Source organism: Watersipora subatra, chromosome 10, assembly GCF_963576615.1.
Source record: "Watersipora subatra chromosome 10, tzWatSuba1.1, whole genome shotgun sequence".
NCBI classification, from domain to species: Eukaryota; Metazoa; Bryozoa; class Gymnolaemata; order Cheilostomatida; family Watersiporidae; genus Watersipora; species Watersipora subatra.
Genome location: NC_088717.1, coordinates 48,901,185 through 48,914,520, shown reverse-complemented (window position 1 = coordinate 48,914,520; position 13,336 = coordinate 48,901,185). Strand labels below are relative to the sequence as shown.

The window sequence follows — 13,336 nt, the reverse complement described above, 5'->3', positions numbered from 1 at the left end:
ATACCCCATTGGTGTGCCTCCTTGGAAAAAGATGACACAACAATGCACTGTGGCCCCCAGACTACAAGATCAAGCACCAGTTCCACCGACTTTAGTTTCATAAGAAGATTGGTTGATAGATCTAGTAATATACCACGTTATGAGAAATTAGAAGTTACAGTTGTGGTTAGTGTTAGTGTGCAGACACAAGCACTAACAGCCATGGATTAGTCTGGGTATTAGTGATTGCAATTAGTAAGCGTGACTACTAGCAATATTAAATACTATGCACATCACACCACCAGTTTTACAAGGGGTAGACAGTGACTTACCACAAGTATGCTAAAAATTATATAATATGTTATACAGATTATTAAGTGAATGAATAAAGCAATACATTATTGGACAAATGACTCATGACTTTAATTTAAGGCCAATAATGAATTTACTGAAGCCTACTTACTCTGTACAAGGAGATTTTCTTTTGATATATCTATCATAACAAAAAAGAATGGTACATAAGCTCCCTTGCCACAGGATCAGAGCCACGAACTAGAGATAAGATGCTTTCATCATTTAAGCTTACAGCTTTTGGTATGAGTTGACCTGAATAATCGTAATAGAGAGTAGAGCATAGTATCAGAATCATAAAGAGGAAATCATGAAAAGACGACATCATAACTTGAAAATCATTGCCTGCCACACCACAGTTCATGATTGCTGTGCCTTGTTGCTTTCAAAACAAAATCAAAAGGCTGATTTGATGCAGATAAAGAAAAAAACTTACCAGCACTGATAGTCTGTGCCTTACACAGTTTGTCATAGATGTGTTTTCCCTTCCGAGTGATCCTTTTTGACTTAGAGTCACCACCACATAAGACACATAACGGATCCAGTATTTGACTAGAGCCTGTCTTCGATCGTTTGGGATGAGGCTCATATGAATCTTCACAGGAATCTAAGGCCTCAATACTCAGAAGTGCGGATGTACTTGGCTATGAAAATAAAACATAAATTTAGGAATAGTCTATTATTCCCTAGTCAGAGTCTCCAAATCCAGTTTTCTTTCAGCCTGTTTAGCCAGGAATACATTAACAAGCTTATGAAAAATAATGCAGTTTGTAGTTTGAGAGCATATTAGGAAGGTCATCAAAAGGCAACATCAGTTTGTAATGTGGCTGCAGGATGAACTCCAGTGTGATCTTATTCAACATTTCAGTATTTAAACTTTGATAGTTTTCAGTGAGAAAGTTGGTAGGGACAGGCAGTCGAGAAGCTACGACGCTGTCTCACACAACAAGTCATTAAACTTACTGTTTGTTCAGGATGTGCCCTCTTCAAGTTTCTTCTATGGGTGAACTTAATGTAACAATTTTGATGCGCTTGAAGCACATCACCTCTGTCCATCAAATCTCTGAGTGCTCTATAAAACATTTCAGTTGTAGAGCCCACCTTTTTTTGGCTATGCCAAATACAAACTAGGGTCAGGGCTGGAGATGTGGCGAGTTATGGTTGGTGTCAATGACATAATATAATATCAAATCTGATTCATATAATAATCTACTGGGATCTAGTATGCAGATCACACGACAAGAAAGTAGTAAACAAATTAATAGCTTATTATTGAGTTGAATCTGAGCGTTTCCTCATGTTAAGTCTTCAGCTCAAATCATGTAAGGTAGATTGGCCTTGATTGACAGATCATCATGATCCTCAAATTCAAACGAATAAAACAACAAGATACAATGGAATATTTAACCACACCACATGTAAAATATGGTCCGTGATGACATTTGTTAGTTGCTTAGAATTTATTGTCAGTCAATAGTGATTTAATCATCGTATTAATATGCACATCGTTCTTGATATTCAATAACGTTGAATTAATGGCTATCGCGGTGAACGAACGAGGTCTTCGGTTTGATCATGAAATTAATTAGTTCTGCTTACCTAGAAATAGTTGAAAATGGTTCCAAATGGTTGAACTTATAGTGGTCAACAGGTTCGGTTACCGTTTTTATCTGTTGAGATGATAGAATTACTAAATCACTTGAGGTTAGTAGCTTGGGCACACAATGTACGCAGCACATTGTACTAGTTTGAGCCGCCATTTCTAAGAAATCTGGTGGGTTATGACGTTTTGTTCCAATCATCCAATCGCAGTCTGTGAAATTCCTTGTCACAATGGCAACAATGATCGACTTGTTTATTACGCCTCCGCCATTTGATGAGATGTAATTTAAACATGAAAGTATATAAGCAACGAGGTTACAGAGTGCAACGTTCAAACAGGCAATATATAAATACTGTAGAATCTTTTGCACGCATCATATTGCATAAGTTGAGAAAAATAATAGAAATCATTTTTATGACAGATAGGGTTGTCCTGCTCTCTGACTAAAACAACTTTGGGTCAACTTGAGAGCCCTATTAAAATTCCGACAGAGTATTTGAGGGGACAACTCCTGTGTTGATGGTGTATGATGGCATGTGGCTGAAAGAAGCATTCATCAAGAACTTCAATAAATTCATAAACAGAAGAGAATTTGTATTTGGGGGCGTCATGGATGAAGGCCTTTTCTCTATTGGTGGAGAACATTGGAAGTTTGTGAGAAAAATGCTTTCACCAGAGTTTTCCTCAGGGAAACTAAAAAGGGTAAGTTTGCTACAGAAAGTGAGATAATTTGTTGATCGTTGCAAATAATTAATTTTTGTTTAGTAGTTGTTTTGTTGAAGCTGTGAACCAATGAAACGATTGCTACGCTGTTGCGAGATTCTGAAATTGTGGGCGAATATGAACGAATGAATGATGAAACTAAATGAAGCAACCAAATATTATTATATCAAACTAGATCATAAGGGAGTTTTAATTATACATACTAGGTCATTAGGTACAGTGTTATTAATACAAACTATGTCATAAAGGGCAGTGTTAATAAAAGGAACGAGGTCATATGGTACAGTGTTAATAATACACACTAGGTTATAAGAGAAAGTTCTAATAATGTAAACTAGGTCATAAGATACAGTGTTGATAATACAAACTAGGTCACGAGAGACAGTGTTGATAGCTCTAACTGGGCTACAAGAGGCAGTGCTAATGATACAAACTACAGTAGGTCATAAGAGACAATGTTGATAATACTAACTGGGTTATAAGAGACAGTGCTAATTTTTACAGATTATTATTTATTCCATGATGTCTTCTTTTCAAAAACATTCATAAACTATCATAGCCAAGATTGAAGCGTAAAACCAAAATTTAACAATCACACAGCAAGAAACTACTTGCAACAATAGACATGCTAACAATGTTTATGTGATGTAATATAAACAAAGAAACCAATAATAAACATACCTATTAGCTCCTTTAATAACAACTCACGAATTCAATTCTGTTCACATTAGTTCAATAAAATAATAGGAAGATCTCGACTACGCGTATTTAGATCTAAGCGTTTCCTCTTTTTACACCCAAATAAGAAGTGCCGTTGCCACAAGATACGGTGCGTTTAGCTCGAGGCCATTCTTTGGCAATTAGCCAGCACACTTGCGCTCATTTGCGCTCTGTCAAGTGTCCTATTACACTTTCACTACAACCGTCATGGGCACCTATTTGGCAAAAACTAGGGATCATTACCAGTTAAAAAACTCACACTTTTCAAGGACAGCTTACCTTTCCAAATGACAGAAAGTTAACATATCTACCGTTTTATGTATTCATTCCTTTTCTCATCTGTGTTGGCAGCTGATGCCGGCCATTCAGAAGTGTGATGATAGGTTTATAGAGGTGTTGAGGAAGGAGCGAGGGCAACCTGTCGACATACGAAGGTGAGCTAACTTTTTACTAGTTTACCAGATCTGCTCACTATTTCGTTGTTTTGCATATTTAATACCCTAAGACACTTATATTTCGCTAGTATTTAGTTTCGTGAGTAGCATACAGAGTAAAATTTCGATGCAACTTAATTTCGCAGCTCTGATGAGTGCCAAAATATAGTGATGTGAAAATAAATGCTATGGAACAAACATAATTAGATTCCTCAGGTTCGGTTCACCGGTAAGAAAAACAATTTCAATTTGAGACTAGTTTGTAGTTGTGAACCACAGGTAGAATTGTGTGGCCGAAATCGATAATGCAATTTGATCGCTTGCTGCCATTTGTTTCTTGGACTATCAATGAAAAAAGCTATTTAATTCCGCGTTTTCGCTCGTTCGTTATGATAGTTTATTTTCACTCATGAAATTTTCACGAGAGGATGACTCCACGAAAACACGAAACTTAGATGAGGCAAATACATAAGTGTCCTAAGGTAATGCTTTACGGAAGTTGTTTCTAAAAAAATTTAAGTTGTCAGTTACACACTCATTGGCAATATTTGTTTATCGTGAAAAGTTTGATGTAACCTTGACAGCATAACCTCACTTATTCATCAATTCTACACTAGGCTCAAGTCTATTTATAATGTCTACAGAAACCAACAACTTTTGTTTGCTAGTACATTTGCAGAAAAGATCAGACAACTACTAAATTAAGGAATGATCTGACATTGGATAGAATTGATAATACTCCTACATCTCTTGATTACATCTAAGTAAACTAGGCACAGAATTATTTTATCGCAACTCCATCTGTTGATAACTAAAGTAGAATATCAGTGAGATCAGTATGATACATCTATCAGGTTAAAGATATCTCTTCATCTATACTTAAAAAAGTCCGCTGTGACCACTTTTTTCGCTATTCTTGATAGAACTAGCCACGTTGAGTTGAGAATAAAAGCATATTTAAACAAGAAGAATTAAGAGTTACAACAGAAAGTGTATTACAGTAATACTTCAACTTACGAGTGCTCCAACGTACGAGAAACTTGAAATACGAGCCAGCTTTTGAGCAAGTTTTAGCACTAACATATGAGCCTTATTTGAGATACGAGCACGTGAGTCAGTTGCCAAGTATGCCGGAGGTGTTTTATGACAACAGTATCAATCTGTATTTTTCAACTGCACAGGTTATATTTTTGTACCGTGTTTTTGTGCACGCTTTTCAGTGCAGAATTATGTGAATTAAAAGTACTGTGCGTAGACCGAAAGTTTGCCAGTAAAATGAAAAATAATGCAAAGAAAAAGCAAATGATAACAATTGATATTAAATGGAAAATTATTGAAAAATATGCAAAATGTGTATGCATGATTGAGCTATAGCTCATCAATATGACAGAAATACATCCACAATTATCAAACAGAAGGATTATATTCAGGGCATTTAGCTCGCAAAGTACTAACCGTAGTTTCTAAACGGCGCGACGATCTTCACCACCGCTGATGGAGAGACCGCTCAGGCATTGGATATAAGATAAACGATTGGCCGGTGACAGCGTAACTGAAAAGACGCTATTTGAAAAGCCGTTGCTATCTATCAAAACTATAAAAATAGACATTCGGACAAGTTGGCTAGTGGTCGTGCACCTTTGTGACGACACCTGGGTTCGTCCTAATCGCAAAATGTTGAAAGGGCGACAAAGGCAAACGTCCTTAGATAGGTTCATCTTAAAACGACCGGCTAGTCGTGAAAGCGAAACAAAGGAAAAATTAGCTAACTAGCGAGAAACTTCAAACTATGAACGCCGAAGAAATTTTAATTATGTTAAGTTAAAAATGAAAGTTTGCTTTTAGATTTGCTTCTAAATTTGTCTTTTAAGACTTTGATAAAATCCAAATTTATTAAAGTCAACTGTTGTAATGAAGAATAACTTATATATCTCTCTCTGGCAAATGCTAGCGTTAGCTGCTATTGTATGTCTTTAATTTTACATTTTAATTTAACACATTTCCTTGCATTATTTTTTATTTGTTGCTTTTTGAAAGCAAGTGGTAAGTTAGGACAATAACCAACATGTTCTTTCTGTTACAATATCTTGTTTTGAGTGTTTTATTTGCATTTTACAGAGTATGGAAACCAATAAATATATATTTCATTGTTCTATATATAAATAAATTGCACCAACATGCGAGTAAATTGAACACATTAAGCTCGTAAGTTGAAGTATGACTGTATATCAAAGGGCAGTCTTGCATGAGCACTACCATCAATGTGGGATGTGTGGTTCCCCAGCTTGCTCTTTTATACAAAAGGACTCGTCCCTTTAGCTCGATGACCAGTTGGTCATTTTTTTCTGGCTAACTTTAGCCGGTTTCGTTTGCTTGTTGTTGGCTTTTCAGTCCGGCTGGGCTGATTCGTCGGTTAGCCGATGTCTCCTTTGGAAGCTGGCTGAGTAGAGTGCCAGCCAGCTTTCCCATAACACCCATACCATGCCATAGTCCGGAGTTGTCTATATGAAGCTACTGATTGGTTCATCTCACCGTTTAATATCTAATGTCGTTTGTCAGTACTCTCTAGATCAACCTTCGGTATACTGATAGCACTAACTTTTTACAACTTATCCTACAAAAGCGTCAGTAAAATGAACAGGATAGTGTTTAAATAACAATTCCTGACTCATATCATACTCACAGCGAGATGTTGGTCATCCCTTTCTAGTAACTCTAGATCAATAATAGTTTAGTTACTGGCTTTGTTGTGTTGCAATCAAACAATCTATCGATCAATCATTCTACAAATCAATCACCGGCTAATCAGTTACTAATGCTGATGATAATAAATCGGTATAATGATCGATGAGCTATTCATTTGAAATGTTTTTCTAGTTGTATATAGATATAAATCCTGAATAGAAATCATCTTTGCAGATTTCAGCAACACGAGCTCTTGCAAAGTTTTAGTATACCTTAAAAATTTGTGAACTATTTTTATTGCAGAAAAACAAATCTTCTCACACTTGATGTCATTTCAAGAACCGCTTTTGGATTTGACGCTGAAGCACAAACAAAAGAGGATAATGAATTTGCAAAAAATGCATTTGCTTTGACAGCACAGACTCAGGCCAATTCCACCCTGTTTGACAAAATACGTAACACGATCATCCTTTTCGTGGTTTGTAAGTTATTAACAAGTGTTCAGAGTTTTCATTCATTCACCAGTTAGTTGAGACAGCTTTTTTGATATTTCGACACTCAATGCTAAGTACTGCTACTTCAACAATTATTTTATATTTGTAACAATAGGTACCAGAAATACCAATAGGTGCAGTAGGTACAACATAGTGCACTTATTGGTGCACTATAGGTGCACCAAAGTGCAGTATAGGTACAACATAGCAATAAAAATGATCATAAATAATTTTTCCAACCCTTATTCTCAACTTGAATTTTTTAGTAAAACTGTGATATATATTAGATGTTCCTTTAAGTCTAAAATGTCTAGGTTTTAACTCTGCTAAATAAGTAAGTGATTCAGAATTGCTGCTTACCAATAATGGGTTTCCAAAACACTTTTTTCGCTATTCTTGTTAGAACCAGCCACGTCGAGTTGAGAGTAAAAGTATATTTAAACAAGAAGAATTAAGAGTTACAACAAATATTACATCTTCACCACAAGAATTGTGGACAGTATCATTACAGTTCACCCTCAGGATACGATCACCTTGATATATGATTTTTTCACCTTTCGAAGTGGAACATGATGATTTTTTCACCTCACCATGTAAATTCTATTTCACCACATGAATTCAACCAAATCTTTGCCCAAGTTCAAATTTGGCAGGCAGTGCACTTATTCCGTACGTCAAAATCACAAAAACGCCAAACTTACTATGTGCGCTGAAAGCTTTTTCACAACACCTGAAATAGAGACGATGACCGATTTTTCTCAGCTCAGCATTTTTCATCTGTAACACAGTAGGCCTAATATTTTCTCTTTAAAACCAAAAGCAAAGTTAGAGTTGCAATCCGTTTAAACAAAAACTCAGCGATCACACAACTTCCATTACCTGCTAATAAAATCCACTTCATGATAAAAACAGCATGCTCAAACTTTCTTGCCAAATTACTGTAGGTTGAAAAAGGTTTTAAAGAGATCTGTTAAAATTGCATTGACAACGAAGCCAGAAACTAAAAGGTGGTAAAATTGTAGTGATAAAAAGTTGAAATTCAGTAAAAAATTTAGAAATACATACTAAAACATAGCTTTAAATAAAGTGTTTAAAAAGTGTTTAGTAAGCTGAACTTATTTGAAGTGAATTTAATCTTTATGTTATATGTACGGCTGTCTTGAAGGTAAGAATTCTCAAAGGTACGTAATTCAACATAACACAGTGCAACGTTACATTTCAATGCCGATCATAACCAATAAATACACTAAATACACTAAAGTTACTGTAGGTGACTACAGTCATACTTCGACTTACGAGCTCAATGCGTTCAGAGACTGAGCTCGTATGTCAATTTACTCGCATGTTGGTGCAATTTATTTATATATAGAACAATTAAATATATATTGATTGGTTTCCATACTCTAAAAATGCAAATGAAACACTTAAAACAAGATATTGTAACAGAAAGAACATGTTGGTTATCGTCCTAACTTACCACAAGTTTTTAAAAATCAACAAATAAAAAATAACGCAAGGAAATGTGATTAATTAAAATGTAAAATTAAATACATACAATAGCAGCTAACGCTAGCATTTGCCAGAGAGGGAGATATCCTAAGGAGTTATATAGAGTTATCCTTCATTACAACAGTTGACTTTAATAAATTTGGATTTTATCAAAGTTTTAAAAGACAAAACTTAGAAGCAGACCTAAAAGCAAACTTTCCTTTTGAACAACGTAATTAAACTTTCTTCGGCGTTCATAGTTTGAAGTTTCTCGCTGGTTAGCAAATTTTTCCTTTGTTTCGCTTTCACAACTAGCCGACCGTTTTAAGATAAACCTATCTAAGGACGTTTGCCTTTGTCACCCTTTCAACATGTTGCGATTAGGGCTGTGTCGACTGATACGGCACAGGTGTCGTATCAAACGGTTAATGTACGACCACTAGCCAACTTGTCCAAATGTTTATAGTCTTGATAGATAGCACCGGCCTTTTCACATAACATCGTTCAGTTACGCTGTCACTGGCCAATTGTTTATCTTTTATCCAATGCCTGAGCAGTCTCTCCATCAGCGGTCGTGAAGATCGCTACGCCGTTTAGAAACTATGATTAATCTTTTGCGAACTAAATAAATGCTCTGAATATAATCCTTCTGTTTGATATTTGTGGATGTATTTCTGCCATATTGCTGAGCTAGCTCAATCACGCTTACACATTTCGCATATTTTTCAATAATTTTCCGTTTAATATCAATTGTTATCATTTGCTTTTTCTTTGCATTTCATCTTTCATTTTACTGGCAAACTTTCGGTCTACGCACAGTACTTTTAATTCACATAATTCTGCACTGAAAATCGCGCACAAAAGAGCAAGGTACAAAAGTATAACCTGAGCAGTTGAAAAATACAGATTGATGCGGTTCTCATAAAACACCTCCGGCATACTTGGCAACTGACTCACGTGTTCGTATCTCAAACATGGCTCGTATGTTAGTGCTAAAACTTGCTTAAAAGCTGGCTCGTATCTCAAGTTTATCGTACGTTGGAGCACTTGTAAGTTGAAGTATTATTGTATAGTTTTTAAGGTTACCATACTATTTGTTGCTACTTTTTTATATGTACAGTAGTTGTAAATAGTTTTGATGATTTTTACCAAGTGTCGTTTTCATTATATAATTATTATGGTTTCTATAGCCCTCCATGCAATTTTTCCACCATACAATGCCAACCCTGGAAAGGAATAAAACCGTATCCTGATGGTGCAATGTATTTGTTGTTGTAATTATTATAAAACAGTCCCCGATGATAGCAAAGACAGACTTTGGCCTGATTCTGTGTTTCTAAAGTATGTTTTTACTTTTTAAACAGTTTTTACTTTTCAAACACCGGAGGCTTTTTATACGTTTCTATTAGCTATGTCTAATTTTGTATCTTGAATACTTCTTGTAAAAAATGCTCCGATACTAGTAGAATCCGAAAGCCTAAAAACGTAGGGTTGCTACAAGCATAACCAGAAATAATGTAAGACATCAGTTATTGTGCGTAGGCCTGAATAGTATTCAGGACTCTGAATGATATTCTGAATGTGCATGTAGACCTGATGGTAGGAGTGATAGTAAGTACAATAGTACACATGATAGTACATACAATAGTACACGGGTTAGTACACATGATAGTACACTTGATAGTACAGCAGATAGTACACACAATAACATAGTACATACACCTTCATGATGCATCATTATAGTAGGCTAACAACTTAAGTGTGCTTTACTTTACAGTATGCTAGTTGTGCAAGTTTACTAATTTCCTTATGGATTACTTTGTGTTACCAGTCAGTTGTTAGAAATAAACATTGTTTTAGTTTCTTCTTTTTGTAATTAACTCAAAAACCCTTCACTCTGTATGGCTGAACATGTTCATCGAAACTTCTGTTGCAGTAGTGGCTCCACCAAGTTTGGCACGTTTTGCCTATAAAACCTTCAACTTTGGATTTGTCGATGCCAACTCCAGCAAGTACTTCTATCTGCTCTGTGAAAACGTGATTGAAGCCCGAAGAAATGACTCGGCACGCGGAACTGACTTTTTACAGACCCTCGCTGACAATTTTGTTGATGAAACTAAGGCATCACCTCTTATGAAAGATGAAAGAGGCCGAAAATGGACTGAAAAAGGTAAATAAGTTAAATTAAATATTATTTTTCTCTTCAGTTTCATCAGAGTATTTGATTATCTCACCATAGCTAGTAAGTATAGTAGCAGTTTTCTTGTTAGATAATAACATACAGCTTAATGTATATGACATCTAGTAATACCTGTACTAGCTGATTACATATGATAACATAGCATAATGAGTTACCCATACACAATATTCTTTAGTACAATCTATATAAATAACAAAACTAAAGCTGTGTAAAAATTGAATCGATATAATTGAATTTGATAGACAAATTTAACTGCAAACCAGAGCTTCCCGATTAGAGCGATTGCACTCCTAAGAAGTGTGAGCCGTTATATGCGGAGACACAAGAATCAATGCGAAAATGAAGAAAGCATATTTGTCATCGCCAAGACCTGTCTATGTGAATCCAAATTTCCACCTCTTTTATATGTTAAAAATAGATATTGTTGTGCCATCAATGCTAAAAATGATCTGCGCATTTTTCATTCACCCAGTTTGGTCAAATAACAGCGGAGAAGAAGTAAGAAACAAGTCAACGATCATAAAATGAGATAGTTTTTTTATATGTTGCTGGTGTGCGTAAAGGTTAGATTTTAAAAAATGACCCTCCAATAACATATTGTTTGCAAATATTTTGAATATGTCTGTTTTTCATTACATTTTGAGCTTTTTTGCTTTTTGTTTTATTCTTAACAAGGGGTGAGAGGTTGCCCTCGACTGTTGGAAACCATTAGGGAAAAGCTGTTATGAACAAAAATCTTTTCATCCAGTTTTCTGGCAGATAATTGGTTGGTTATAAAACAGAAGTATGGGTTATCCCAAACAGCTAACGTTGGCTACGGTAATCTGTCAAAAAAATTAATGGGCAGTAAATCTGATTCTGGAAACATCCATCACAAAATGGCAGACAGTAATGGTAGGAGAGTTATGTCTCTTACTTTAGCTATTTGATGTCCATATTTTTTTGCTAATTTGGACATTTCTGTTTGTATATGATCAATCTTTGGTTAATTTCGAATATACAGCAACTTGAATTCATAATTATAATAAAGGAGTAGAACTAGTCGGAATGTATGTAACTTTCATATAACGACTTGGGAATTGTTTTTATATCATTATAACTTTACGTAGAGCGGTAGAATTACATTATATATAAAATCATTACCATACAAAATAAAATGATTATCTTCCCAATGTCTGCTCCAACAGAACAAGTTTTAGTAAAAGTGGATTTATAGTATGCCTAAAACATAGTTTTTTTTATAAGCAAATAGAACCAAACTTTTGAAACTTTTGTTTGTAAAATAAAAATGGCAGCAAAAGAGAAACAAAATGAGTTTGAAATATTTTCTCTTTGTCAATGACAGTAGTTTTATTTACTTCAAATATTTTATGTTATGTTTATTGTTGTTCTCACGCCGTGTTGAAATATACTCAACACATTTCTGGATACGATGTAAGGAATGAAATCCTTCATTGGTCATCCATATATTACTCTTACTTGTAAGCAGTGCAATATATAACATCTTTATTTAATTAACTGATGAAAAATAGGTAAAATACACATATACTAATACTTAATGTAATATGACCACACACTAGCTACAATCTTACTGTAAGTAGTTGTCTATTCAGCTTATCTTCGTATAGAACTACAATAACCATCCCATTGCTTATTTACTTTATTGTGATAAAGTAAATAACCTTTGTTGAACCTTTCGGAAATTCCATACTGCTTAAACTCCTCTTGCTGAGCTAACATTATTAAGACAGTCTGGTATGACATTTTACATTGTCAATCAATCAATTAATATATCAATTGATCAATCAATAACGCTGATAATAATAAATCATTATAATTATAATAACAGATAGACATTCAAGAAATGATATTTAAAAATAAAGAATAAACATGAGGCATGTGATAAAAAGAAGCGCTTTAAAAAGGTTTAGAAATAGAAAAGGATATGTTGCAGGATTGACCAAAAATGAAGTCATCGGAAATGCCATACTTTTCCTGTTTGCTGGCTTCCAGACAACTGCTGACACAATGTTCCTAATCTTTTATGAACTCGCTATGCATCCAGATGTACAAGAAAAGGTGACTCAACATTTTTATTTTTTTTTGACTTTAATATAAGTACAGACTGAGAAAAACCAACTGACAAGTGAGATACGTTATGAACCGCTGCTCATTAAAGGAATTTGTTCGACAGTTGTTTCAGTTTGTTACTTTGTATGAAACTTATGTTTAAGGATTGTATAAGTAATCTATATGGGTTTGTACTGTATTTAAAGAACACCAAATAATAATAAAACGACATGTTCTATAAAACTGTGTACAATTGGAGAGACACAGGACTGCTGTAAAAGATGCTACTGAAAAGTGTTGCTTCACATTAGGAATACTTTAGCTGTGTAATTACTAAAAAAGATTGATGCAGGCGGCGGAAAGCCGACTTACTCGGAAAAAATGTGAAATGTGAAATCTAACTTACGGCATCTCTGTACAAACGTTTCTGGCATACTCACAACACCATTCATATTTACTTTTTTCTTGACGAACAATTTTTGCCATACGCATAGCACCGTTCCTATCTATCGTTGTTTGTAATACAAATAATCATAAGTAGGGTAGCGTCTGTGTAAGCATTTACGTTTCCACCGTTGATAAAAACATT

The 13,336-nt window shown here is 34.8% G+C and overlaps 1 protein-coding gene across 1 annotated transcript in view; it reads left to right on the top strand.

Annotated features, from left to right (window-relative positions):
* LOC137407378 (cytochrome P450 3A29-like) overlaps positions 1-13,336 on the top strand; it is a 31,640-nt gene that overhangs the window by 13,525 nt on the left and 4,779 nt on the right. The window contains exons 4-8 of the mRNA XM_068094016.1: positions 2,425-2,635; positions 3,728-3,810; positions 6,799-6,977; positions 10,414-10,647; positions 12,632-12,756. Of these exons, the coding sequence (XP_067950117.1) occupies positions 2,425-2,635; positions 3,728-3,810; positions 6,799-6,977; positions 10,414-10,647; positions 12,632-12,756 (832 nt within the window). The remainder of the gene's footprint in view (positions 1-2,424; positions 2,636-3,727; positions 3,811-6,798; positions 6,978-10,413; positions 10,648-12,631; positions 12,757-13,336) is intronic.